The sequence below is a fragment of the Maylandia zebra genome, linkage group LG10 (assembly GCF_041146795.1).
Source record: "Maylandia zebra isolate NMK-2024a linkage group LG10, Mzebra_GT3a, whole genome shotgun sequence".
Lineage (NCBI taxonomy): Eukaryota > Metazoa > Chordata > Actinopteri > Cichliformes > Cichlidae > Maylandia > Maylandia zebra.
Genome location: NC_135176.1, coordinates 12,311,520 through 12,339,275, shown reverse-complemented (window position 1 = coordinate 12,339,275; position 27,756 = coordinate 12,311,520). Strand labels below are relative to the sequence as shown.

The 27,756-nt window shown below is 39.6% G+C and overlaps 1 protein-coding gene across 1 annotated transcript; it reads right to left on the bottom strand.

The window, feature by feature from the left end:
• Positions 1-107: 107 nt before the first annotated feature.
• On the bottom strand, positions 108-27,537 carry stag2a (STAG2 cohesin complex component a). Its single transcript, XM_004573353.6, has 34 exons — positions 27,304-27,537; positions 23,759-23,871; positions 23,509-23,587; positions 22,178-22,336; positions 20,532-20,628; positions 20,371-20,447; positions 20,039-20,243; positions 19,780-19,931; positions 18,468-18,541; positions 18,046-18,169; positions 16,535-16,633; positions 16,309-16,388; positions 15,920-16,027; positions 15,319-15,427; positions 14,944-15,061; positions 14,660-14,763; positions 14,468-14,560; positions 14,288-14,377; positions 13,994-14,197; positions 13,820-13,890; positions 13,576-13,663; positions 12,049-12,129; positions 11,613-11,705; positions 11,313-11,484; positions 11,084-11,223; positions 10,898-10,999; positions 10,355-10,503; positions 10,144-10,272; positions 9,845-10,053; positions 6,746-6,986; positions 6,513-6,623; positions 6,282-6,408; positions 5,856-5,933; positions 108-2,448 (listed from the first exon to the last, which is right to left on the bottom strand). The coding sequence occupies exons 2-34, from the start codon at positions 23,800-23,802 to the stop codon at positions 2,425-2,427; spliced, it is 3,831 nt and encodes a 1,276-aa protein (XP_004573410.1). The 5' UTR covers positions 23,803-23,871; positions 27,304-27,537; the 3' UTR covers positions 108-2,424.
• Between the last annotated feature and the right edge of the window lie 219 nt (positions 27,538-27,756).

Below are 27,756 nucleotides of genomic sequence, written 5' to 3'. Positions count from 1 at the left end.
ATCCTCCGGTGCACTCATGTTTCATCAGTAAAAGCCAGTTATAGTTACAGTACAGGTGTTCTAATACCATATCAAATCATATTTATTGCTGTGTTATTAAGTCGTCACACAGTTGTAGAGGGTTTATTCTGTTCATGTTACATCTCCATACATAAATACAAACCGTAAAGGATGCAATGGGCACTTTGTAAATAGAATATAAACACAAATTTAATATACGCAAATATTTAAATATGTATAAACGTACAGATGTTTGCACATTTTCAGCAGTTTGATGCAAAACAGAAAAGCTCCAAAATGACATGAGTCATGTAAATTTACAGACAAGTCTAAGATGTGTTTTTCTCATTTGCCTAACATGAAAAGTTATTATGTATGTGGTAATGTTTAACCCTCTTGTTATGTTGGTTTCCAGGAACACCAATTATGTTCCTGGGTCAATTTGACCCAGGGCATGTGTACTCATCCAAAAAGTGTCAGAAACACTGGCATTGATTATTTTACAATTTTCTTGTATAATTTTGATTTTCTGGTTTTCTGTAGTGATGCAGATGACATCTCTTCTGTTCTGGGTCAACATAACAGGAGGGTTAAGACCTGATGATTTGATTCTCCAGATTATAGTGACACTGAGGAAATAAGGTTCATTTTCAGCTACAATATGATTACACCTTCTTTCATAAAGTCTGATTCTGCCAGCCAGGCCAATACACAGAAGAAATACCGGAACAATCCACGGTAAAACAAAGAAAAAAAAAACAATGCACTGTGTGTGCACTTACAAATTAGTAGATTAATGTCAAAGACTTACATTCTTTTCCTTTGACAATTCCCCAAAATTTCACACAAAAAGAAACAGTAAATATAAAATGAGCACCGATTCACAATATATTACACATTTGTAACTGTATAATATACAATTCTGATACTATGATTGTTGGCTAAAGAATTTAGAAGCTTTGTAATTTAGAATATTTCTATAACTCTTAAATACGCAGCAGTCGCAAACCAACCAAACTGGCAGTTTGAAAAACTATTTCTGAACACCTGCAAATACAAAAAACAAAACAAAACCAAACAAACACACATCGTTCTCAACCATTTTAAAAATCCTTTCTTTTAAAGATTGCAATCATGGCATGTCTCTAATATTAGATATTACTAGATACTATACAGTGGAAAAAAATAGTTAATATATAGGAGAGATTACATATTTGAGGTTGAGTCAAAGTTTTACAACATTGTGATTTCTTCCAACATTAAAAAATAATTTTAGATGCAGCCTCAATTTGTCAAATTACTACATCTGAGCAATGAGGTACGTTTGTACCCGTTCGCTACAGAGAGACGAAAAGAAAATACAGCTGGCCACATCTATAGTAACATAATCATTTCCTTTAAAAAGGATCATTTCAATCTCTATGTGAAATAACATGATTAATAGAAACCATTAATTTACATTTGATTGTCATTACAAAATATCTATAAATCAAAGTTATCTAGAAGGTATAAAAGCAGAACACATGTCTCTAAAAAATACCATCACAAAGAAATCTGAGAATGCTGTATATATATAACTTGTGGCAAGGCCTTTAAACAGTATGACACGCCAGTTCACATTATACTTACTGTGTACATGTTTTGATATATGGCTACATGCCATGCCAGAATCTACAGTTTAAAAGTTCAGAAGGTGAACAACAATACCACTGACACCCTTCCAATATAACGCAGTAGCCATTTAATAACTGCTGCCATTATGAAACATTATATGTTCAGCGTATGTCCGGATTGCATCAGAGAGGGGGTTCGTTTAAACCTAAGATAGTTTCTCGATGTAAAGCTTAAAAATGACCATCCAGCACAATTACCACCTCTGTGACCAAGTGCAGGGTTATTATAGTGTTCAACAATAACTGAACACTACAAGCATCAAAACAGTAGTGTTATTCTGCAAGCCTATTATATTTTCTGGTGTTCATGAAATTGTGTTCACCCTCCCTGTATATTGGCCGCTATGTATTTACAGACATTTTTCGTCTACTTAAAGAGTTTAAAGGTATACATCATTCACTTGAATTTTGACCTGTTATTGTCCCATCACCATGCAAACTGCTACACAATATCCGTACCTGTACCGCTTCACACATTATAACAAGTGTAGCCAAGTGATAGCTGGCATCAAGTTTTTTTAGGGCGACTGAACAAAAACCGAAACATCTCTGCCGCAGTGTGACCAAAATCCGGTGTGTGAAAATAGCAGAATAAAATTCAAATCCAAGCTCAAGCACTCCTTCTAAGTTTTAACAAAGTGTTAAAGAGGCAAACATTGGTGTCTCACAAGCCTACTAGTCCAGTCCACTCTCATTTATAAAGAGTCATTTCACCGTCCCAGGAGTTCGATGACATGCTGTCCTTTTCATATTAAAACATTGAAACATTGAGAACCTAAAGGCGAAAGAAAAAAAGCAGTGTTAGAAATTCAAAACCAAATAAAAACAAACAGATATCGAGTGTACAGTATGAACAGATGAGAAATATGTGGTTGTTTTTACACCTAAAGTTGTTCCTCCTTTGGGGTTCTTTAATCAAACTGTCATAAATAACAAGAAAATGGACTTCTACCAAATAAGGCTAGGCATGCGTGAACTGTACGTTGATCTATCATGCTTACTTGGCCATTCACTCAAACAGGTTTTTTTTGGGGTTTTTTTGCTCTCTTGCTCTTGACGAAGGCGGTCGCACTTTTCTCCTCTCCTCCTCCTCCCCCTTAGCTTCCCTGCTTAGCCTCTTGTGTCCTTGTCTAGTCTCGTGTTTTTTGTATTACTTTTCCCTGGAACACTCTCTCACAGTCTGTTCTCTAAAACCTAAAAGAGGAATTATGGATTTGATTTGATCAACTGGTCCCTGAATACAATTGACACCCTTTTTCTCAACGAGAAGTCTGGGCTCGGGTGAGCCTGAGTGCTGAAGATATCTACCTATTCGGAACCGTGATAACAGGTTTCTTGCTGATCGGAGCTGGCTTGGCCCTGGCTTATCGAAGAATTAACAAAGTGGAACTGGCTGTTCAAACCCCCACAAGGCTGCCCGCTGGGATTGAAATGATGGGACGAGGCGTGAGTTTCTCAAAATGGGCTCATTGAGTGCAGCACGGATAAGATCTTGGAGAGGCTTACGGCTGCCGTGAATACTCAGAATAAGACTGGATTACATCTTGGAGGGGCTCGCTCGGAACAACACCTCTGAGCGCAAATTGGATCACATCTTGGAGAAGCGCACTGCGTTCATGAGTTCTCAGAATCGGCTCTTTGAGCACAAGAATGACAACATCACGGAGCGCAAGTTTAATAACATCATGGAGAAGCTCACGACTCTCCAACGGGAGATTGAGAAACCAGTGTCGGACTGTTAGAACAGCTTTGAAATTCATATGAGTTGTTCGCACTAAAGTAAAAACCACCATCACTTCATGCAGAGGTGGGACCAAGTCATTGTTTTGCAAGTCTCAAGTAAGTCTCAAGTCTTTATCCTCAAGTCTCAAGTCAAGTCTCAAGTAATGTCAGGCAAGTCAGAGTCGAGTCTCAAGTCACTGGTGTAAAAGTCCGAGTCAAGTCACAAGTCTGAAATTTTGAATTTCAAGTCCTTTCGAGTCTTTAAAAAAAAACAACGAAAAACTAATGTTGCAGTTATGCTAAATGTAAATATTAGACCATGTAATTTTAAAATCTGTGTTTTTCTCAACACATGACAAAATAGTGAACTTAGAAAATATACACAAATTGTGAAATTGCACCTCTTTAAAATGCAGCTCAATTAAACCTAGCTCCAAGAATAATTTTCACCGACAGTTCTGAGATAAGCTGCATGTTATTCTTGGATGCGGTTGTAGGACCAGCTTTAAAATCGCATGACAAAAATATCACACACATTAAAAAAAACTGTATCACCAACGTAGCCTGGACAACATTTGCTAGTTAGATGAAGTCAGCTATCTCATTGTAGCATATTTATATGCATATTTATAAGCATACGGTTCTTGGAGTGAGTGCATACACTCATGAAGTTTAGTAACTTCAGGTCACTGCAACAAGCCCAGGTACAGTTTACCGACGGATGGGTACAGGACCTTGAAATGCACCGTGTAGAACGAAAGACCATCGTACGTATCATAAGTTTACCAGTCTCACAAATTGTCGTCATAAATACACATTCGTTAACCGTTTATTAATAGGACCTTTGAGCTCAACGGTAATTAATTAGTAGTGGAAATAATTTCTGGTACCCATCACAGAAATGTAGCAGTGACAATAACACTGTATGCTGTAATCATACTGGGCAATTAGTGATACAAAAAACCTGTTTTATCCTGTGAATAAAAGTATGTGTTTTTGTCAATGTACCATAATAACAGAAGCGAAACGCAATATTGTGTCAGGACAATTCACTATTTATGCACAATAAACAAAGGAGCATAGCGCGACAATTTCTGTTCAGCGCCAGACTTGCTTGTAACCTATATCACTAATTATGTTATGAAAATGACGTATTAACTACTAAAAAACACTGACCTTCGTGTAAATGCTTGGAGCAGACTAACCTGTGAGCTGGAGTGTTCTGGGACGTTATATTTGATCTTTGAATGGCTGCAATCCAGGCCATCCGTCGCGTCTTTGTTACTTCGGAAACATGGCTCGAACAATTTCTCTTCAACGACGTAATCCGATAACAACCGATCTCTTTACCCGTCGGCTTCCCGTGGCTGTCATGCGACCGGCTATTGCAGTTAATAATACAACGGCTTCTTGACATTTTTGCGTTTCTTTTTATCGCTGTATAACTGATTTTAATTGAAAGCCTGCGTGCGCTAGTACCGCTTGCCACGAGTTCCCAGAATCCTTTGCGGTTCTACCCGTGAATGACGTCACATTTTCAATCTCTATATAATATGCATGTTAAATTTTATATTTGGGGTAAAATATCAAGTCTTTTCAAGTAAACCGGTTCAAGTCCAATTCAAGTCCCAAGTCATTGGTGTAAAAGTCCAAGTCAAGTCACAAGTCTTAGAACATTTTTTCAAGTCAAGTCTAAAGTCATAAAATTAATGACTCGAGTCTGACTCGAGTCCAAGTCATGTGACTCGAGTCCACACCTCTGACTTCATGCGGATACCCCTTCGGCGCCAGCTGCGGTCTCAAGGCTGGAGCGGAACAACAACACCTTGATACGGACTGTGTTTAGACTGTTCTTCCCATTCTATGCAAGGCCACCTGGGTTGGCTGGAAGACTGTTTACTTAGCCTGGCAGGGCGAAGGACACTGTCTCAGCTGAACTCTGGACACATACACACACATGCACACAGACATATATACACAGGCAGATGTACACTCATCCCCACTCCCCCTCCAAACGTCTTCTACGCTTATTCCCCTCCGATGCTGACGGTGGATCAAGGAGACCAGCGCTTATGCTGCTGGCCCGGATGCACTGTCTACACTGGCTGTCTCTCACCTTTTACCCATCCCTGTTGCTTGTCATGTGTTTCTTTGGTGTATTAAGAGTTTTTTCATGTGCTATGTGCAGAGGTGTTTTTTTTTCTGTTCTCAAACTGATCTCCCTGTTGGAGCTCAGTCTGGGGGGAGTTATTTTTTTCTCCTCATCTTTCCTCATGTTGTGCTTTTTCCATGTTATACCTCTCTGACCTGTCTTCCCCATGTGATGTTTGTGTAATGTACGTATGGTCGGAAGGGTAAGACGGCGCTGGCACGGCTGGCAGCCTTAACCCATTTCCCTCGGGATGAATAAAGTATGATCAATCAATCAATCAGTTATTATAAGAAGTGGAATACTCCTACCGAATCATCCATGATGGAAGATGGATCAAAGTAATCTGGCTTCAGTTCGGTTCTTTCTCTGCGATTCTTTGATGCCGGCTGAAAGATAACAACTCAGTTAGAAGAATACTCCACAAGATGAAAAAAATATATACAGTCAAAAAAATTATTAATTTTAACATCAACATTTGCTTTTATTATTTATTTATTGGAAGGACTGGCATGACCAGCTTACTCTGCTAGAAATGCAGGATTCAGATTATCTCTAATTTGGTTCAGTTCATCTGGATGCTACATTTTCAGTGGGAGAAACGTTTCATTACTCATCTCCCGCTGAAAATGCCACGTCCAAATCAGCAGAATCAACTTCCTAGGATTTCCTTACTGGAATTATTAAACATGCATCTAGACAAATGTAGACTATTGTTTGTTAGTTTTTTTAATTACCAAATCGATGTCCATTGTGTCAAAATCCATGCCCTCATTGATATCTTCCAAGCGGTCTTCAGATGACATCATCACATCCTCCACTATTGGCTCCTCATCATCCTCCATGAGCCCAGAGCCTCGACGACTGTGACGCATAACAAAAAAATAACACGTCAGAAAAATGCTTTTTGTCAGACTCTTTATTGGCTCAAAGTTCGGCCAAAAACAGTTAAGTGCTGAACTTCTTACATTGCTTGCTGCATGTGGTTCCTCATCTTGGCGTAGTGCATGCTAACCCGCTCTTGCTGCTGACGGGCTTCAGCTTGTTGCCTTTGTGTCAGCATCCAAGTAACCTGGGTACTGTGGAACAGGGTTCATTACTTCATAATTCCCACAGTTTTAAAAAAGTGGCTTTACATACTGTACTGCAACTAAGACCTCTGCAGACATGTATGCAATAATGTAATACACATATTTTTTACTTGTAATCAATGGTAGTCTGGTGTTGAGGGTGTGGCTGCTGCTGCTGAGGAGGCACAGGTTGATGGGGATGCTGCTCTGCTGGCATGGTGAACGTGGCTGTGAAGCTATCCTCTGGCCTCATTTTCTTTGGATCCCTCAGTACAGTGGAAGTTAGATGGGGTGAATGCATCATCACTGGCGTTTGCACATTCTGCTCACGGTTCATCCAAACCGCATCGCTGCTGCTACTGCTGTTCTCTTCTGCCAGAGAAAATCATTTGTTACACTCCTTGAATTTTACTGAACACACGCAGTGACCATAACAATGAGTGAGCTGTTTGATTTATTATTAAAGTGGCAGGCTGTGATGAGAATTAACATGAAACATTTTGCAAGAGGATCCTAGGAGAAATACATGTGCCTAAGAGAGAGATGCATTTTTATGTTTATGTGTGACGTTTGAAGGTGAATACTGCACCGTATTCAAATTCATGACGGCGTATTCGCTCACAGAAAGACCTTATTTCAATCTCAGGCAGACTTTAAGAAATACAGCAAACAAACTGCTGTGACAGTCATGGAATACAAAGAAAATGTTGTCACCTTAAATACAACTCTACTAACCAGCAGCTGTTTTGATGTAGATCAGGGGTCGGCAATCCTGGGCACGCGTGCCAGGGTAAACTGATGGCACAACCATAGCTGGACTGGCCATTGGGCATACCGGGCATTTGTCCAGTGGGCCCATGGTGATTTCTGGTTTTTATGGGCCGATGATTTTATTTATTTTTTTGTAACAGTATAAACAATGAAAGGTGGTGAATTGGCCAGATGCTGGCCGATGTGTAAAAATAACTCAGTTGTTTGGTGGTGGCTATGGCGGAGCTTCCACAGAGGCCAGCAGGTGGATGAGGGAAAGGGGAGGCAGGAGGAGGAGAGACCCAAGGCGGCCGCCGGTCCGAGTGTCAGGTGAACTGAACTTCAGGTAAGAAGTTATGACCTGCAGTCTATCTGGGTCAGATATAAACCAAGTTTAGGTGGAGTTTATTTTCGTTGTGCTGACTTTTTACAGTCAGTTACAATAACTCGTACTGCGTTCTAGCTAGCATGACGGAGTTTCTATACAGCTGGGTGGGTGCTTTGATGGTACTAATAGTGAACTTTATTTTATTCATAAGGTTAGTAACCTCATTATTCTGTGTTTGCGCTGCACAGCTGCCTCTTCTTCTCATCCTCTCCCCCTCCCTCTCCTGTTGCTACTTCAATCATGAAACTGATCAATGATCAGCTGATCGGCTTTTCTCTCTTGTTTGTTTATCGCCCACTTTGCGCCAGAAACAGGAAACCAGTGGATGTTGCGCCAAACAACAGCAGCACGTTTAAGCTTGATCAGCTGTTGTTAGATTTTATTTATTATTAATTTCTAGTATCAGCTGATGTTTGCTGGAGCCACAGCTGTAAACCTGCTGGTCAGGATGTCGGTTTGGATATGTGGTGAGAGGGAAACATGAAGATGAAACCAGGAGATGTCCTTACTGAATCATCAGAGCTGAACAGGTGATGGAGAAACAGGTTTACCTTTTAGGTGACATGAATGAGTTGAAGGGAAGTTATGAACTGTTTCTGAGAGACAAATAACACCAGGATCCTTTTTTTTTTTTTTTTACATAGCTGACAGCTGGTAACTGTGCAGGGGCGGGTCTAGCAAAGTTTTGCCAGCGGGGCCAGGTAGGGCATTAACAGGGAAAGGGGGACACAAAGAAATACCTTCTTATTCTCATTTAAAATGTCTAGCTTTTAATAAATAATTATCTGAATCCTACAATCAAAGTTTTTATCTGATGTAAAATGTATAGAAATCATACATATACCAATAAGACTGTACATCACTGTCACAACAGCGTCTGTTTTCATTCAAAGTTTTTATGGCTTTTCCTATAATACCTGGTGGGCCGGTCTCTACTCAAAATGCCTGGGCCGATTTTTTTGTCCCAGTCCAGCCCTGGGCACGACATGCAGTGAATTAATTTGAGAAGGTTGTGCAACGTTAGTTGTGCCGCTTCTTAATGACAGTATCTTAGCTAACAACCCCAAGTACCAGATTCAACTTGTAATTGGCTAAAAATTACTTAGCCTACTGGTGAGAGGGACGTTGCTAGCTGGCAGTTTTGTCAAGCGATGTTGAAATTTTCACATTCCAACACTTCAAATACCTCAGGAGCTCTCCGCTCAGCGCAGCATCAGCACCACGGAAATGCTTGTATACATCCGAAGACTGAGACAGAATTCACAATGTATTTTCGGGACTTTCAGGTGTATGGACCAATGTTTTCTTTTCTGATCAAACCAGAAAGCTTTAATGAGCAGCTGGATTTGTCTCAGATTAACTGGCTGAGTTAATGCCAGTTAATGCAACATCGAAATGCAGCTGATTGAACTGAAAACCTCGACTCTGTGGGGTCAAAGTTTGCAGAACTACGAACGCAGCTGGTATCCATAGCTGTGCGCGTTAATGGAGTTTGCATTTTCACCTGCTGGACATCACTACCTGACAAGTTTAACTGTCTTCAGAACATTGCAGAGGCCTTACTGACAGTATTTGGCTGTACAAATAGCAGATTTTCTCTCACATGAAGCGTGTCCTCAGGTAGCCGTCTGAATGCTGGACACTCGGAGACCTGTGTCTCTGAGTGGGAGACCAGAGATCAGATTAACATGTGTATCTCTGTATTAACAAACATACCATACTGACCCAGTTTATTTTTCTTATCATTGTTGTGAGGAAACCATAAATAGCATTTGCATTTTCTGTTGTGCACTTCATTTGCTGTTATGGATAAAAAGTGTCTTTTTTGTTTCAAAATAGCTGATGACTATTCGCTGATAGCTGCCAACATCTGCGAACAAATATAATTCTATAAAGTGGTTCTATATAGTGTGTAACTGTTACTATAGAGCATTATTAAATTTATTGCTAATGCAGTCATATGGTACATTGACTTCTGAGGAAATTTTAGATGGCACTCATAATCAGAAAGGTTGCCGACCCCTGATGCTGCAGATCGGTTGCTGTGGTAGATAAAATAAATGGTCCACCAAAGTACACCAGCAATGCTCACCTTCAGGCAATTTTCTTTTGCTGGCAGTGGCTGGCTTGGATTTCTTACTCCTGACAGTGGAGCCTCGACTGCTGATCCCACTAATTACAGACATAGTGTCGTCATCTGCTCCAGCCTGCAGAGAATTTCTGTATGAGATGAGAGGCAGCCAGCAGTCTTCTCTCTGCAGGGCCATCTGAAATGTCATGAATCGCTCCAAGTACATGTGACTGCAAAAAGCGAAATGACAGTAAACATTAGTCTTTTTAGAGGTTCTCATCATTTTCATGCTCACATTACTCATCGTGCCGCAAACTTACACTGTCCTCTTGTCCTGTCGAATTAGTTTGCTAGAGAACTCACTCAGGATATCCAAAAATGCTAAATTAAGCGGTGGACTTCCTTCTCCTTGGGGACTTGGCTCTTTAAAGGCAAACTCAATCCCGTCTCTAAAATAAACAAACAAGACATGACATATGAAAGTTCCTGTTCATTAGAGCAAATGATGTTTGGGTTAGGGAAATGACTTACTTATGTAACATGGCAATAGCCTCTCTGGTCTTCAGCTGATCCAAACCAAACGTCAATGAGAAGCGTCGGGCGAGCTCTTTTATGCCGCAGAAGGCTGATGATGAGCGGTCGAAATTGAAGCCGAGTTCAGACAACATGTCATTGAACAACTGCAAAAGAGGTTTCAAATACTGTTTGTCTGATTTTAGTAATTAAAAGCCTCTGAAGACCCTGAGAAGATTTTTTCCAGACTAAAATGCAAATAAAGGATTTTGGGACTGACTCTTTTATCTCTTCTATTTGGTGAGGTATCGCTATTTGAGGAGGCCCGAAAAGACTTTATCGGGCTTCCAGCAGTATGATGATCTAAGTGATGATGATGCTGGATCTCAAGGACAGCCTGGCTGCTTACTGACAGTACAGAGACAAAAGGCGCTTCCTTATCTATGTGTTAAGACAATTCATCTGTGTCTCCTGAACAGCGGCAAACCTGGTCTCATCATAATATCAGCAACAAGTATGTTTTACACATTAGTGACCATCCATCTGTTTCACATGTCATACCTTTTGCAGGCTCAATATGAGCGTCTTTGCACACTGGATTTTGTCGATTTGTCTCGTCTTACTCATTGTTTCCTTGATAATATCTCCATAATCGTTGTAATACTGAGGAGAAACAGGAGAAATACTGTTAACTAAAACAACAGGGCTGGATGATTTCGTTATGATCTCTACAGGATTTAGACCTACCCTCATGTACTGTTTAAATATATCTGCTCCGGTGTTTATTTCCACAACATTGTAAATGATTAATTTGCAATAGGCAGCAAGAAGGTTTCTCCTCTTATGTAGAGCTTCAATTTTACTGGCTTCATCATCTTGTTGTCCATCTAAAAAAATGAAAAATTTATAAAAAGTCATGTTCCTTCTTTAAACAGAGTGTGGTAGGTTCATATAAAACAGGGTAGTGTTTTCTGACCTGTGCTGTTGTCATCATCCTGATCAATGAAAACATGATCCAGGATGAAGTTGAGCAGCTCTGCCTGCAAAGAAGAGTCTGGCGAATAGACCAGAGACTCCAACTGTTCCCGGCCTGAAGACATAATTTGGTGACTGAAGATCAGTAGCAGATCACACAGTATAGTGAAGGCCTGGAATAAACACAACACTTGAGCATATATGGAAATGCTGACCACAGAAATTTTCAGTTGCGCTGAAAAAACGAAAAAGGAAATAAAAATAAATAAATAAAAATTATCTGACTCATCAAAATCCTCACCTGCTCTTTGACTGCGTTGTTGATGGTGTTTATGTAGCGCTGACACATTAAACAGAAAGCTCGCATTTGCTTTCTCAAGGTCACCATGTCACCCTGAGAGGAGTAAAGGTTCAGTTAGTAAAACCCTTTCAAAGTAACATTGTACCTGTATTACCCAGGCATTAAGAAATGTATAACTCTATTTATAAAGCTTGACAGAAAACTGCAATCAGACTGGGAAGTGTTGTAAGCAAAACAAAGTAAAAACATGTAACTCCTACTTTAGATCTGCATATACATGGTGTCCAAATGTAACTACAGAGAGAATTTACTGTGACACAGGCGGAAGGATACTTTCAAACTGTGATACACTGCCAATCATATTTATTTGGGAAATGTAGGCACAGAAATGTTATTACATGTATTTTGCCAAATATCCCCAAAATGTGAACAGTACCTTTACTGAAGTGCCATCTGAAACCTTCGCTAGATGCCACAGGATGATGTAATGTGTGCACTGCATTGCATGAACCACAATCTGAGAGGAACAAAAATCAAGCAGAATAGATAAACTGCACATTCAGTATTTTAACATGAACTTAACAGGTCACTCAGAGGGTAATTCTAGTTTACTTGAACTGTACTAACTTGGTTAATCGTAACTTTATTTTGAAAGCTTGACTCTAAATTTTAAAAGAGTTCGATGTTCAGTAATTATTAAGACATGTCAAGGTTCATTTGTGCTTGCTATTTCTTTTTAAATACACAAAAGAATTATTCATATAATCATCTATTTTTTCTGTTTTTATTTTCTGTCACGCATTCACCACTTTGTTAGGTACACTTGTTCGACTGCTCCTTAATACAAATATCTAATCAGCCAGTCACATAGCATCAACTCGTTATATTTTGGCATGTAGACATGGTCATGACAACCAGGTGAAGTTCAAAAGGAGCATAAGAATGAGGAACAGAGGCAATTTAAGTGACTTTGAATGTGGCACGGTCATTAGTGCTAGACTCAGACTCTGGGTTTATAGAAAATTGTTTGAAAGAGAGAGTAAATGTCCACTGAACAGCAGTTCTCTGGGCAACAAAATGCTTTGTTGATGCCAGGTCAGGATGGCCAGAGTGTTTGGAGCCGAAAGAAGAAAGCAACAGTAACTCAACCACATATCGAGCCTTGAAGTAGATGGACTACAGCAAGCAGAAGACCACAACACCCCTTTAAGTTGCAAGCAGGAAATTGGGGCTACGGTTCACAGAGGCTGACCAAGACTAGACAATAGAAGAGTGGAAAAATGCTGGCTGTCCGATTCTGCTACATCACTGGGAAGGTAGGGTCAGAATTTGATGTCAACAAAATGCAATCATGGATCCATTCTGCCTTGTATCAACTGTTCATAATGGTGGCAGTGATATAAAAGTGTGGGGGACACTTTCTGGGCACAGTTTGGGACCCTTATTATTAACTGAGCATAATTTAAACACTAAAGCCTGCATGAGCATTGTTGCACCCTATGTCCATCCCTTGATGACCACAGTGTACAATCTTCTGATGACATGTTGAAGCACCACATCACAAATCTCAAACCACCTCAAACTGGGTTCTTGAACATGACAATGAGTTCACTGTACTCAAATGACCTCCAGTCACCATATCTGAAACCAACAGAGCAACTTTGGAATGTGGTAGGAGGGGAGAGCCACATCATAGATGTGCAGCATCTCTGTGATGCTATCATGGCAATATTGACCAAAATCTCCGAGGTATGTTTGTTCAATCTATGACACAAATTGAAAGCACAAAAGGGGTCCAACTGGGTACTAGCAAGATATATTTAACAAAGTGGCTGGTGAGTATATATGATCAATGATTCTTTCCAAATTATCCCTCACATCACCTGTAACTCAAGTAACATATGGGAATGTAAACACCCTGATTAACTCCATTTGTAGGATTTTGGGGATGACACTGTAATACCTGTTCAGGCATATCGCCATTCTGTAGACCTGTGTTGAGTAGCCTGTAGTTGCTGGTGAAGAGATCCCACTTAGTGAGGTCGTGTGCACTGAAAGCAGAAATGTACATTAAATCTATAACATTTAATATGCATGCATGCTGTCACTGACATCTTAACCCAATATGAGAAAACAGAAACGTAAGATTTTTAACAAGTAATGTGTTCAAATCAAAAACTGAAACAGTTTCCATGAACTGCTTTTACTTGTGGAAAGTGGTGATCTTCTTAAGTGTGGATAGAACCTGGTAAGCATCATCCTCATCAGGTTCTTCACCCTGACAAACAAGAGATCATATGCTGAAATCTCAGATATTTGCCTCTACTCCTGCGAGCATCCTTTAAAATAATCCACACAGATAAACGCCTTACAGCACCTACCTCTTGCAGGAAGTCCTCCAGGAGTCTATTAAACTTGTCTACAAGCTCGTCAAGAAGCTGGGAGCGGGCGATGTCCACACGGTTGAAGATGGTGAACTCCTCGTTGCAGAGATAGTGGTAGGTGGTAGAGCAGGCCTCCAGGACCTCAGTGTCTGTGTGCTTATCCACAACTTCCCAGATTTGTCGCAACAGTGCGTCTAAATGCTAATTGAAAGAACATAACATTGTTTCACCAGCAGCACATACAATGCACTTCAGCTGTAAAACAAGCTTTAAAACAAACAACTCGCAAACCTTTTCTAAACGCCCAGTTGTGTAGATGTCAAGATCAAAGAACTTTGGTATCTGTAGCAAATTGGTCACCTTATCAATATCAACGCAGTACTACAAAAACAAAAGGGAACGCAGTCAGGCTTATTTCATGAATATTGAACCTGATGAAATAATGAACTCTGAGAACTCTGAATCACTCACCTTTGCCAATAACAGAGGCAAAGCAACTGCAAACATCTCTGTGACTCGTGTCCGATCATCCAGCTGTGTTTTCTTTTCTTTTGCAGTCAGGACCTTTTCCATGCACAAAACCCCGACAGCACAGTCAACACGAAATCATTCAAGGAGCTAAGTTAATCCTTTCTATCTCAAGCATGACGGCTTGACACTCACCCTCTTCCCCGTGCCTCTGCCTACAGGAGGATGACATTCGCAAGCCTGCCGAATGGCACAGAGCATGATTTCAACCAGGGCTGTCTCCTGACGATCGTTTAGAGCTAAAAAAAAAAAAAAAACCCAAAAAAACCCCATAAAGAATGTTACCAAGTATCTAATGAAAAGACTTGCCTTCTAAGAGAAGCACAAATTAGAGTAAAAGTACAACAAATAAGTAATAGAGTGGCAAAAAGATTCATTTTCCTCACTAAAAACCTCGTTCTGAGACAGCGCTTCCTTACCTTCCTCTCCTGGCATTGGCTCATCCAGCAACAAGCTGATCATAGTCTCCCAGTCCTTTAGCAGCTCTGACGCACACTCCCACAGGCTATCCACTAAGTAGGCCCCATGTTCATGGAGCTGTAAAAAATGGAATGTGAATTGTAATGAAATGAAATAATCTATTTAAACACAGATAATACATTTCTGTTATTTTTTTATTCTCTTTGAGCCAAAAAACAGAAATCTCCAGTGCCTTGCAATAGATGTATGCACAGTTCTGATTCGTATTTAATTATTTAATCCAATCTTAAGAATAATTAATGATTGACACGTTTCAGTTGAAACTGCCATTTCTGCAAAGCAGGGGCACAGGGCTGACATAAAAGCCTGGTCACCTCACTCTCCAAGAAGAAGAACACAGTAGTCTTGATCAGGCTGCCGTTGAGGCTCTGCCTGCCCCTCCTGGGTAATCCCTCCTCCTCAGGACCTCGATGGCTAAACAACCTTCAATCAACCAAAGAAAAAGCAGTTTAATACACGTATGAAAAACAGGCTAAATGAACGTTTTCAGCCTCTTTAGGAAAGGAGGTGGGACAAATATCTCATGCATATTTCCTGTGTCTCCTTTATGGAATCTAATTGAGTTTACACTTAAGCTGGCCTTCACGCAAGCATTATTTTGCTTTTGTAATAACAAGGAGCCAGCAAAAAAAAATTCAGAGCCACCTTCCGAGCCGAGAGCAGGGTGGAATATTCCTTTAAGCCCTTCCTCCTCTCCCTCCTTTCTTGGAGCTTAGTGTGCTTCCCATGAATGTTGCTCGCTATGCAGTGCCAACCAGACTCAGGCTGAATCAAAGAGCCTGTTTACACAATAAGCCAATCCCTGGAATGTTTCCGTCAGTTTTATTACTGGCACTAAAATATTTTGAATAGATAACATTCATTCAAGCTGGTGATTCAATTACATCTCTTTCAAATCTGCAGAAAAACACATACTTTTTGAACAGGAACTCCCCCGCTGCGATGGCGATGGGTCGATGTGCAGAGTAAACCAGATGATAAACACTCTCACAGTCCTCTGCTGTCAGAACCTCATCACTACTCCTGTTACATGAAAAGCAAAAATAACTCTTTGTGATTATTGGATTTTTGATTAAGAAAAACAAACACTGAGAATTATCATTGTTATTTACATGATTTGTAAAAATTTTAATCACAATAGCTTTCAGAATTAGGAAGAAAACATAAATGCACACTAAGAAAAATAACACGCTTGTCTGAAGAAAATGTTGACATCTGCTGTCGTGTTGAATTAAAACATGTCCTAATAATCACATGCTGTGGCACAAAATTAAATGGAAATTTGAGGAGGCGAGATTACTCACTGTAGGACAAGTGTCAGAAGTTTAATAGCTTGCACTGCAACATCATACTCCTTATCCAGAGTCATAGAAACAATGCGATCCTGTCAGTGAGAGAAAATGTCAGATCTCCATAATATTAGTTGCGGGTATGATGATGGCCAAATGGTACTATTTTATCTTTATCAAACATTTACATCTATGCAATGATATCCAAGAGGCATCTACATTTCTAGTAATGCTTACTTACCTTGAAGCGGCTTGTGAAGAGTTCCAGCCGAGTGCTGAGTTCTCTGTTGTAGAACAGGCCTTGCAGGGCAGTCAGGCACTTCAGACGCACTTCACCTTGCTGCAGTCGTAGCAGAAATGCATTAAATACTCGTGAAATCTGAATGCCTGTGTTACTCTGCCACTATTCCAGTTAAAATTGCTTATAATGCACCCCTAGAGGCAAGTTAAGTGAAGTTATAAGCAGGTTTTAGATTCATTTCTCTTAGACAGCTGTTTGCAATCCAAACATTTTGAAATGCAGTTACATGAAAAGTCTATGTAGAGGTAATAAAAATGCGTGAGGACCAGCAATAATAAAACAAACATGGGACATAGCAGCAAGACATGAGGGTGTCTTTCAGCATCAAATAGGATTCTCACAGGCAGACGATTTCCACCAAACAGGAAGTCTGTACCAGGCATCTTTCTCACCCAGCACAAGTGGCTGAACAAGAAAAGCAAGTACACCTCATAAAATATCCACCTGCTTTCAATGTGAGCCAAGTGAAGGCATAAGCTCAAGACTGGAGCACCCATCTAAACTCTGGATAAGTCTAGTGATTGGAGGTGTTTGGAATAAAAGCCCTCTAGCTGAAAGAAAATGGTAGCAGGAGCTCTGGACTTCAAATTTTAACTACCGTAGTTTTCGGATCATAAGCCGCATCTTTTTCCCCACACTGTGAACACTGCGGCTTATACTGACATGCGGCTAATGCATTTTTTTTTTCATGCGGCCAAAAACATTTTGCCTGGTAACAGCAGACCAATAAAACTGATAAGTAGTATATATACGGTATATATTTTTACCAGTTGTTAAGAGACGTTGTAATGTTGTTTGTTTATGTTATCTTACGGATTAAATTAAACGTTAAAAATCGTCACGTGTAATATTTCTGTGTAAATATCTCATATTACAAGTAAAACGCATACGGCTTAAAATCCGGTGCAGCCTGTACAAGCACATAATTGATTTTCTTTCTAAAATTAGAGCATGTGGCTTTTAATCAGGTGTGCTCTATAGTCCGGGAATTACGGTAATAGGCTTTAACAAATGGGAGATTTTCTGGATAGAGGGTGCTACAAACTGAACGTGTTGTGTACAAACATGACAGGTAACCTATGTACAGAACGAATGCGTTGCGTTTTTTCAGAAAAGTGGTCCTCAAAAAACTGACTGTTGACATGAAGTGACGATAAGCTGGTACTAATATTCCTAAACTAGAAAAAGAAGATTCTGAGTTCATCAAATTCTCATGAGAAGGAGCAGGGAGAATAATATGGTTTGAAGCCAGTTTCATACATAGGCTGGAATAACCTACTTGCCGAGTACATTTTTTAAAAAGTTGTTATTAATTATATTGATGCTTATCTCAATTATACTGACTGTGTCACCTCTGGTACTACTACATACGCTGACTCTCAGAAATCTAAGATTTAAGATGTGGGCTTTAATATCTTCTTCCATAACACAAGTTTTTTCCATAAACTCACCTTGTCATGCATTGTCCAGCCAACATACTTTAGGTAGCTGTCATTAAGGAAGGCGTCACTGTACAGCTTCATCCACACTCCTATTTCCTCAATACAAATGGCTCTGATTTCAGCAATGGCATCGCTGGCAAAAACAAAGAGAATTCACTAAATTTAGTAAACGGGCCTTTAACAGACCTGGCAGCTGTAAACAGCACTGAAGAAGGTTCATTGTGAATAATGAACTCATGCTTGTATTAACATTGATTTTGCACTAGAGGGTGCCAAAACACTCTAAATGAACTCTGTTCTGTCTGCTTCTTGTTGTACAAACTCAAAAGTGATAAGAAGCCCGTGATGAAATCTTACATTCAGCACACAGTCTGGTTGCCATTTACCATAATAATCTGGGGGAATTCCTTATCGCTTAAGGATTTACTTACCGATATCTGTGAACAAACACTCCCTTGAAGATTGCATTCATCATGTTTTCAATTTCATCTTGATTTTCTTGAAGCTAAAAGATAAACAGAAGGTTTTTGAAATTAATTGAACAAAAACTCCCTGAAAGTCCAAGATCACGGTTGGTATTGTTCTATGCTTGGATTTTTTACAGATTTCATCCACTATTTGTTACCATTGTTAAAGGTAAACCAGAAATACTGGATTTATATGCATTTTGTGAACTAGAAAGGACAGTTTATGTAGAATGAACTCAAAATAAAAAGAACCAGTCCTGTTCAATGTGCTTATTGTCTTATCATCTGAAATGATACAGTCTTATCATTTCAGATTTGGATCAGTGGCCTTATGCAGTAATAGTTCAGTTTTACACTAAATCTTTCATACCGCTTCTGTAAGACATTCACAAGATCTCAAAGTGAGATTCAACAGTCTTTTGTAACTAATCATAAAATGTGTAATGGTAAAAATCACTCATTTTAAACGATTCACCAGGAGACGTGTCGTCAGATTCATATAACGTCATAACTGACACTTTGTAAGTTGCCATTAAGCGCAGCCACCCTCCTCTGAATTTAATAACAGCCCATGCAATCACAAGTCTAAAAAGTCCCCAACTTTTTCTAACTGTAGAATTTCCAGATGTCATCTGAACTGATGCGGAGAGGCAACGAAAAGTGTTGGTGAAAAAACACACTGTTTTAATCCAGTGGCCAATGACGTGTCATTACAGCACTGACAAACTGTGAGAGAAAAGGAAACCGTGATTGAACATGATGTCTTTCTAAATTAACCATGACTAATACGACATGCATTGAAGGGAAAGCGGCAGTCACAGGGATTCGGCCTTCAAGAGGCAATGTTAGTCTGCCTGCATTAAGACCCTGAAGCAGCTGTTGGAAAGAGAGAAGTACGTTTCTGTGGCTGCGCTAAAAATATCAATAAAATAATGAGCTAAAATAAACAGAGTGAATTACAAGGCCACGGAATGGTAAACAAAGTCATAATTTTAGGTTATAGCTGGTTAGGGATGGGGCTTTAAATAAATCAGTAGTGACTGAGTCTATTCTCCAGAGACACAAAGGCAGAAAAGGCTACACCTGTATGGCATACCTGCACGTGAAGGGGCAAATACAATCAGCAGCATGCCCCCCCCCCCCCAGTCAATTTATATATAGAGTGAAAAATTTAAATGACAGAGTTAAACAACGCTCACACCCACTGACGTGTTGCTGTATTACACTCCAACATCAACGCTGGGTTGAATGCTTGACAACTTATCTTTCTTCTTACCTCTTTGCGCTTCTGTAACAGTAGCTCCAACCTATCATTGGCCCTCTTAGCAATGACCTTGTTCCTTTCTGCCTCATACTGTCTCTGTGTGTTGTCCATATTGATGCTTAGGTTCAGAGCCACGTTCACCAAGGCTGTCATCAACTTCATGGCTGGCAGAGACAACAATGTTTAAAACACATACGTGTAGGAACAACTGCTGTCAGATAACAGCAGCATGGGCGTGCAGGATGGAGACAAAATCCACAATAAAACTGACCTGCTAGTGTGCTTGTGTGTCTAAAGGCCCTGACCTGTGAGTCAGACAGGCCGGTGAGTAGCGAGATGATTGTGTCCATCATATACTCGTCATAAATGATGCTGTACTGACACTGTCGCACCAGAACCGCAATGAAGTCGCAGAAGTTTATCCTGAATTTCTTCCACTGTGGTCCTGAGAGGGTTAATGGATAGTCGCCGCTGTCCTGTACAGCACAGAGATAATCAGATTGGGGTCCCAAGTATTACATTTGTTTCAGGCCAGATTAAAAACATCTCCCATGCTGGTGTGGTTCTTTAAAATACGTTGTATTGAAACACAGCCTACATCACCTCATCAAACTCCTCTGTCATTTTCCGGATGATTTCCGAGTTCTGCATATGTCTGAACATCTCTCCACTCACAGCACCTAATACAGCAAAATTGAGCGTGTGAATGGGCTTTCAGGCACCCAACATGCTGCACATTTAGACAATACAAGTAGGAAAACTACCTTTACAGCCAGAGCACTGAATGAAGAAGTTGATTAAGTCCAAAAGAGTGGTGTCCCTGTCATGTTTGTATGCCTCAATCCAGTCATCAACCACAGACTGGAAAGGGAAGCACACTCACAAAATTATCACATAATTATTTACACTTCTAACTAAAATATAACTTTGAAAACATTCCTTAGAGAGCATGCTTTGTTGACTCCTCTTAATCCATTAAGCTTGATTTATAGTTGTGCTGAATCCCCGCAATTCAATTCAGTTTTATTTATATAATGTCAAATCACCACAAGCACGTCAAGGCGGTTTATATTGTAAAGTAAAAAAAAAACAACATATGTTAATACAGAGAAAACCCCAACAATCAAAAGACCCCATATGAGCAAACATGTGGTGACAGTGGGAAGGAAAAACTCCCTATTAACAGAAAGAAACCTCAAGTGGAAGGTCGGGGGTGAGGGGACAGGACAAAGACACACTGTTGAACATGGCCAAAGATGAATAACTAATGGTTAAGGGGGGAGGGTGGGTATATAACCACACAGGAAGTGTGGAAAAAAAAAGGGGAGGGGGAGTAAAGAAGAAACACTTAATACTGCATCATGGGAAGCCCCTAGCAGCTTAGACGCAAAGTAACTAAGGGAGAATTCAGGGTCACCTGATCCAGCCATAACTAAGAGGAGCTTATGCCATGGTGGCTGTCATTGCCGTTTGCACTTGTACGCTGAGGAGCCTGCATCGGTCTGACTTTACGAGTGAAACTGAGCTGATCATGTTTGACTTGGGCCTATTACATTTTGAACAACTGTTACGTTTAGTAAAACGCAGAGCAGAGTCCTGAAATGACTGAGCCATATTTTATTTTATTTTATTTTATTTATTTTTTTATTGTTTTTTAACTTTATTGCTATGTCTGCTTTTATTACTATGTGCATATTAGTATTGTACAGCACTTTGGTCTACCAGGTGTGTTTTTAAAGTGCTATATAAATAAATACATGATGATGATGATAAAACAGATTATCAGAGCTACGCTAATGTCTATGTTGAAAGAATACTAGCTATTGCATTAACATCAAGCTACAGTCTATTACATTTTGTTTAATGGTATTATCTTTGTGCTAATCAATATGCTGCCTTTCGGTGAATTGAGTTGCTGCCATGTGTAGTTAATGTATCGATGCACAACAGGCGTGGGTAATATTTTTGACTATTCGAGTAGTCATTAGGTTATCTTTTAATTTAAAAAAAAAAACAAAAAAAAACCTGTTTGTCCAGTATTACCACCAGGAGGCAGCAGTAATACACCTAGTTTTTTTAGCAGCCACTACTGAACAAAAACAGAAACAGAACCTGCTTCTAACCGCAATGCATAAGGTTCAAGGAAATCAGGTCAGATGTAAAGAAAAAAAAAGCTGTCAATAAGTCTTGTGTGGCACTCCTTTAAAAAATAAACAGAAATGAAGTTCACTGCATAGAGTGTGTTGTAAGCTTGAAATGCCCACCCTCAGAAATACAGCAGCTATAGCAAAGGTTTAATACAGTAATATAAATCAAGCTTTATGGATTAAGTATTCAAAAAATGAGAACCACAGACACTAAACCAGGCTACATATTGTTACTGATTGAAAATTAGAATCCGTGCACCCACCTGTGTGGCGCTCTTCCCCATTTTAACCACCTCAAACAAGGTCATGTTCTCCATTCCATTCTCCTGATGGTGGCCATTCACCCAGCCGGGACCAGTGACCCTCCCAGCTCCACCACCTTTGGCCTTGTCTCCAAGCGCCTTCTTCCCTTTCTTGGCTGCCTAATGAGGAGAAAGATGTTCTTCTGTTATCATACACTGCATCAGTGTGCCTCTATACTCAATAGCTTATCTGGTTACTGTGCATTAGAAAAACGGAACTAAATCACATTACAGACATTTGATGCAGAGATGAAACAGACTTATTTTCTTATCAAACGTAGCTGCTGCATGATATAAACTTTTTTGACTATGTATTAGCATTGTGATAGCGGGAAACCAGTGAGGATGTTTTACTGATTTCTACTCAGTGTATGCTGGACATACTGCAAGCCTGCGTGTGACCATGACTGCACATAAACCGAGGCCTGTACTACAAGGCAGGATTTGGGCTTTTCCAGGTTTCACTCTGGCTTTTAAGAAGGTGGTTCACTTCCTACTGGAGTACATAGTAACTAATGGTGTTTGAAATGAGAAATCAACAGGTACAAAATCACAATCCAATAACCAATCAATTATCTGAAAAAAACCCCCAAAAAAAAAACCTTATAACTTAATTAGATAGTTTATTTATTACTAATTACAATTAGTAGTTAATATTATACAATAAAATTACAATTATAATATAATTGTTATGTAATTGCAAAAATAAAACAACTACAAATTTAATCAAATTAAATAAAAATTTATTATTTGCATTATCATTATCAAAACATTAATAATAATAACAACAATGGCTATAATCTGTCTGACTAACTGTTTACTTACACAGTCTGCATTTTTGCCAATTTTCCCTTTCTTGCTTCAAATTGGCTAAACTTTATTTATACTGTAGGTATTTTCCAGCCTTACAGCACTTTTCCTCTCACATGCACTCACACAACACGTTTCTGCGCAATAACTGTGTTACTTTAAGTCTGTATTAGGTGTGTAACCACTTAACAGTTTCCTGTTATTATAGTTTTATTTTCCTTTCTAACAGCAGCCGCTCTGTTGTCAGCAGACTTCTCAATATCTGTGATCGTTCATGCGCTACAGTCATCCCATTCATGTGGAGGTGCTCTTAGATAGACTGATTATAACCCTGGGTTGACTAACACTTTTAAATTTCTAACCACTTTCACGTGACTGCTTTGCCTGATCGCTGATGTCGGAGTAAGTGAAGCCAGATAACAGACAATGTTAAAAGTGCTTCTCAGCACAGTGCCCAAGATAAGAAAGTCAGGAAAACATACCACGCCCTTTCCTGTCTTCGCATTTTTGCCATCGGGATCCTCAAGGTCAGTATCTGAAGACAACTGAGATTCTGCCTCTCTGTGCATAACACATGGATTTATTAGTAATTATTATTAGTATTTAATACAACTGCAAAAAGTAACACAAGCATAGCAAAAACGATCTCAAATATCATCAGTGCATACATACAAAATAAACATTGAAGGACATAAAAACCTTACAGTAACACTTCCATGTTGTTCTACTTACTGAGGAAACTGAAACTCAGTGTGCAAGTCCTGCGCTGCTATCATTTCTTTAACATTTTCTGGATCTGCTGGAGTAGGTGCTCTTACTGCTCTGGGTGCTGAGCAAGGATATACCTTTATAATAGCACATGAATAAGAAAAAGAACATAATTATTAAAAAATGAAATGAATGAAGCAAAAAAAAAAAAACCCGGACAGTCAAAATAATCTTATGTAAACCCCTGCTGTTTCAAGAAAATGTTAATAAATCCTTTGAAAAGGCCGGGATTTCCTTCTGCATAGATTACTTATAAATGTTTTTTCTAAGTTACAGTTGGACTTTACATGTTGTTATTTAACTCTGTATAGCCATTCACAAAACAAGCACTGATTTGAGTGACCTGTAGAACTGCCTTTATCAGCTATAAACTCCATCAGATGTTTCTGGTTTAGAGACTTCAGCAATGTTTCAGAGATACTTTACAGCAGCGGTCCCCGACCTTTTTTGCGCCACGGACTGCTTTATGCCCGACAATATTTTCACGGACCGGCCTTTAAGGTGTCCTGGATAAATACAACAAAATAAAACCAGTACCCAAAAAAAATAATTTTCACACAAATTTTCAACTCTCGAGGCCCGGTACCAAACACGGGGGTTGGGGACTGCTGCTTTACAGGACCGGGACCTTTTTCACTCATGCATCATCTTAACTGGGTAAGAGTAAGACTTTGGCCAAGACAAAAAATGTATAACCATTTTTATAATGATTTAAGGTCGTGAACAACTTGCCAAGCATTCAAGAGAAGTTCTTGATTCGATTTCATTATCACTGGTCTAAAGTAGAAAACCAGCCACAAACCATGATGTTCCCTCCTCTGTGTTTTGAGGTTTTACTGTTACTGTGCAGTTCCGTCAAGGATTCACCAAAATATGTGACTTTTCAACTTACATCCTATCAACAAATAAGACAACATTCACATATCCCTGTGGCCAATATTTATCTGTTAGAAAATTATTATGAAGAATTCAACATTATTCTAACCTTTATTGTAATTGGTAAACTTAATAAACAAAAGCAAAAAAAAAATAGTTGTTATTTTAAACCCTCAAAATTTTATCCTTACAAATGTTGTTTGATAAATACACCTTGATTGGACTTAATGAACTCCATTTACATTGCTCATATATGGGTCATACTAATAGTCTTCTTAACCATTTCATGTGAGCCCAAAGTCAAAGAAGTCTTCAACACACAATTCCTTCTAGCCTACAGTTATTTTTTAACGTGCTCATGAAAAGTACATTTTGTTTGCTATTAGTTTAGTCATACTGCACATAGTTGTGGCTGAGATGAAACTCTTCCCACATTTCGTGGTAAGATTAATCATTGTAATCATAGTAGTACCAACTGATTCACACTTTTTGTCGAAACTAATATTGAAGGGCATGACGAGAGCGTGGTTGTGTCACTGTCAGGGCACACAAAGCTTTAATAACCTATTTAAATCTGATTATCTGTATCCAGATAACTTATCTGCATAAATGCGTGTTAATGCATGGTATGCAGGTTGTAAACGCAAACACAAGATATCGGCAATGGAACGCGGCTACAGTATGTTAAAATGTGAGCCAAACCTGCTGACAGACATAGTAATAATGTTAGCTATGCAATGGGGAAAGCAGAGAGCGTGTAACAGAGCCACTTATCTCAACCTGGGATGCACCATGTTCGTTCGCGAGTCAGCTAGATCTATCTAGCTAATTAGTCCATTGACATTTAGACAACAATAATATGTTTTGATGCCAGTTGTAAGACCAATTAATGTGATTTATCCAGCTGAAGCAGCAAGATAAAAATTACACATTGACATCAAAATAAGAAATCCACCCATCCAGGCTCCACATAAGCACATCAGCAATACCAAACCTCTGCACTTGCCATGTTTATTACCACTATCAAGGGCTGTTAGGCTTAGCAAAAAAAGTCTATTTGTTGTGGATCACTTGACAGTACTACAGCAAACTATTAAGTAATACATGAAATTGCAGATTAATCTTTTTGACAACTAGGGGCTGGATTCTGGTTGCTGCATGGTAGCTGCTAAGAAAATATTTCAGATGACTGAGACCCCAGTAGTGCGCACACTGACTGTGTCGCACTGTTGCAGTTTACTGGGACACATGGAACTATTTTTAATGACATCTGTGTTTTTAAGTGCTCTACAACAGGCTTATAGACTGAGAAATGCAAGAGGAAATGCTTGTTTGACTGCACTACTGGTTCAAAATGCTCCAAATTTGCTGGGTCCAGATTCTAAGATGTCATGACTTGTGACCTCTCCTTGGATAATTGAGCAAAAAAGTAATACAAAGAAGCCTCTTAGGCCTCTTCAAACCATCTTCTTAAAAAAAAAAAGGGGGGGGGGGGGGCATAAAAACATGTATATCACATTAATTAATTAACTGAAGATAATACACTGGCAAAGTTAAGTAATACATCTTGTTAGTGGCCATTCTCAAAAAAAAGCTTTCCAAGCTTAAGGGGTGTGTTTTCCCCAGACTCACTTTCACTCTCCACTTTACAACTTGCAAACTACACTTGTATCTCCAACACAGCTGTTATTCGGAGCTGAAAATAAGTGATTTTGTCTCCCAGCTCTAACACTTTAAAACAGATACTTAGGAATGTGTTACTTAATGAACGTTTTTTTAAGAAAAAAGAAAAAATGCATGTGATCGCGACTGTTTCACAACTTTCTGCGTAACTTTACGTTTACAGCAGATACTTTCAGAGAAAAGGGGAAACTGCGGACCGCTCTTATACAATAGAACATACTGTAAGTGGAAATCCCAGTAAACATGACACGGCTTTTCCTGAGCAGACTAGGGGCTTGTCCCTAGGCTCTGAACGCCATAAATGGATATGCATACTGTACGGATTTCAGTGTCTCAATAAAACGTTAGCTACTGATGAGCACAATTGTCTTTCGCTTGTATTACTGTCCACCGTGTCGGTAAACTGCATCGTTACTCGTAATTTGAAACAATTTAATCATACCGCAGTTGTGACACGCGCAGTTGTATACTTCCGAAATACAAACAACCACAGATGTTTGGGAGGCTGAGTCTGCTATCGGCTCTCATCTCCTCCTGACGTGCCGTCGTTTTTACGACGGCCAAGCAGTTCTCAGGCTAATGTGAGCTAAATCTATTGATAATGTGATCTTGGCCACAGACATCAACGCTCTAATTAATTAATACCGGGCTCCCACAACTGCGATTACACTTCGCGCCAGTGTTTTGATACACCATAAGAAACTAGCTTAGCTAGTATTACCGTTAGCTGTAGCTGGCTAACTGGACCACTAGCACATATAACACAAACTGGAAACACACAGAGGCTGCAGTTGGTAACTATCTTGACTATAGCACATTCTGATGAACTAGTATTTCTATAGGTATGACTATTGGTGACACTAACAAGTGTCTTGACAGCTAACCCAGAAAAGCGGCTTCAATGGCAAACTCCCTTGATGTTAACGTTAGCTATCCGCCATTTTACTTACCTCGTTTTAATTCAAAGACGGACTGAAATCAAATAATCCACGCGGTACGGACTGTTCATAGAGAATGCTTTCGTCAGTTCCCTGCACTGGCTGTCATTTTCCAAATTTTAACAATTGTAGTTTTATTTGTTGGCTAACGTTAAGAAGCTTCTTGGTGGCTAATATAGCAAGGTACAGTGTGTATTGTCGTTGTTATGCATGCAGCACACACACCACCTGTCGGCGACACTGTGTACTGCCGCTACGAGGGACCATATCCTGTCAGGGCTATCGTAGCGGCAGGTCCATATCCTGGTTCCTCGTAGCGGCAGGTCCATATGGACCGCTCTCATGTGATCGCCGATTGAGTCACGGAGATTGTCCATTAGGTAGGACAGTACCTCGCATGCTGTCTAACTTCCCAATGAGGCAGGGGTCATTGACTATTGATAGTTAATCAAATCCTAACGGGCA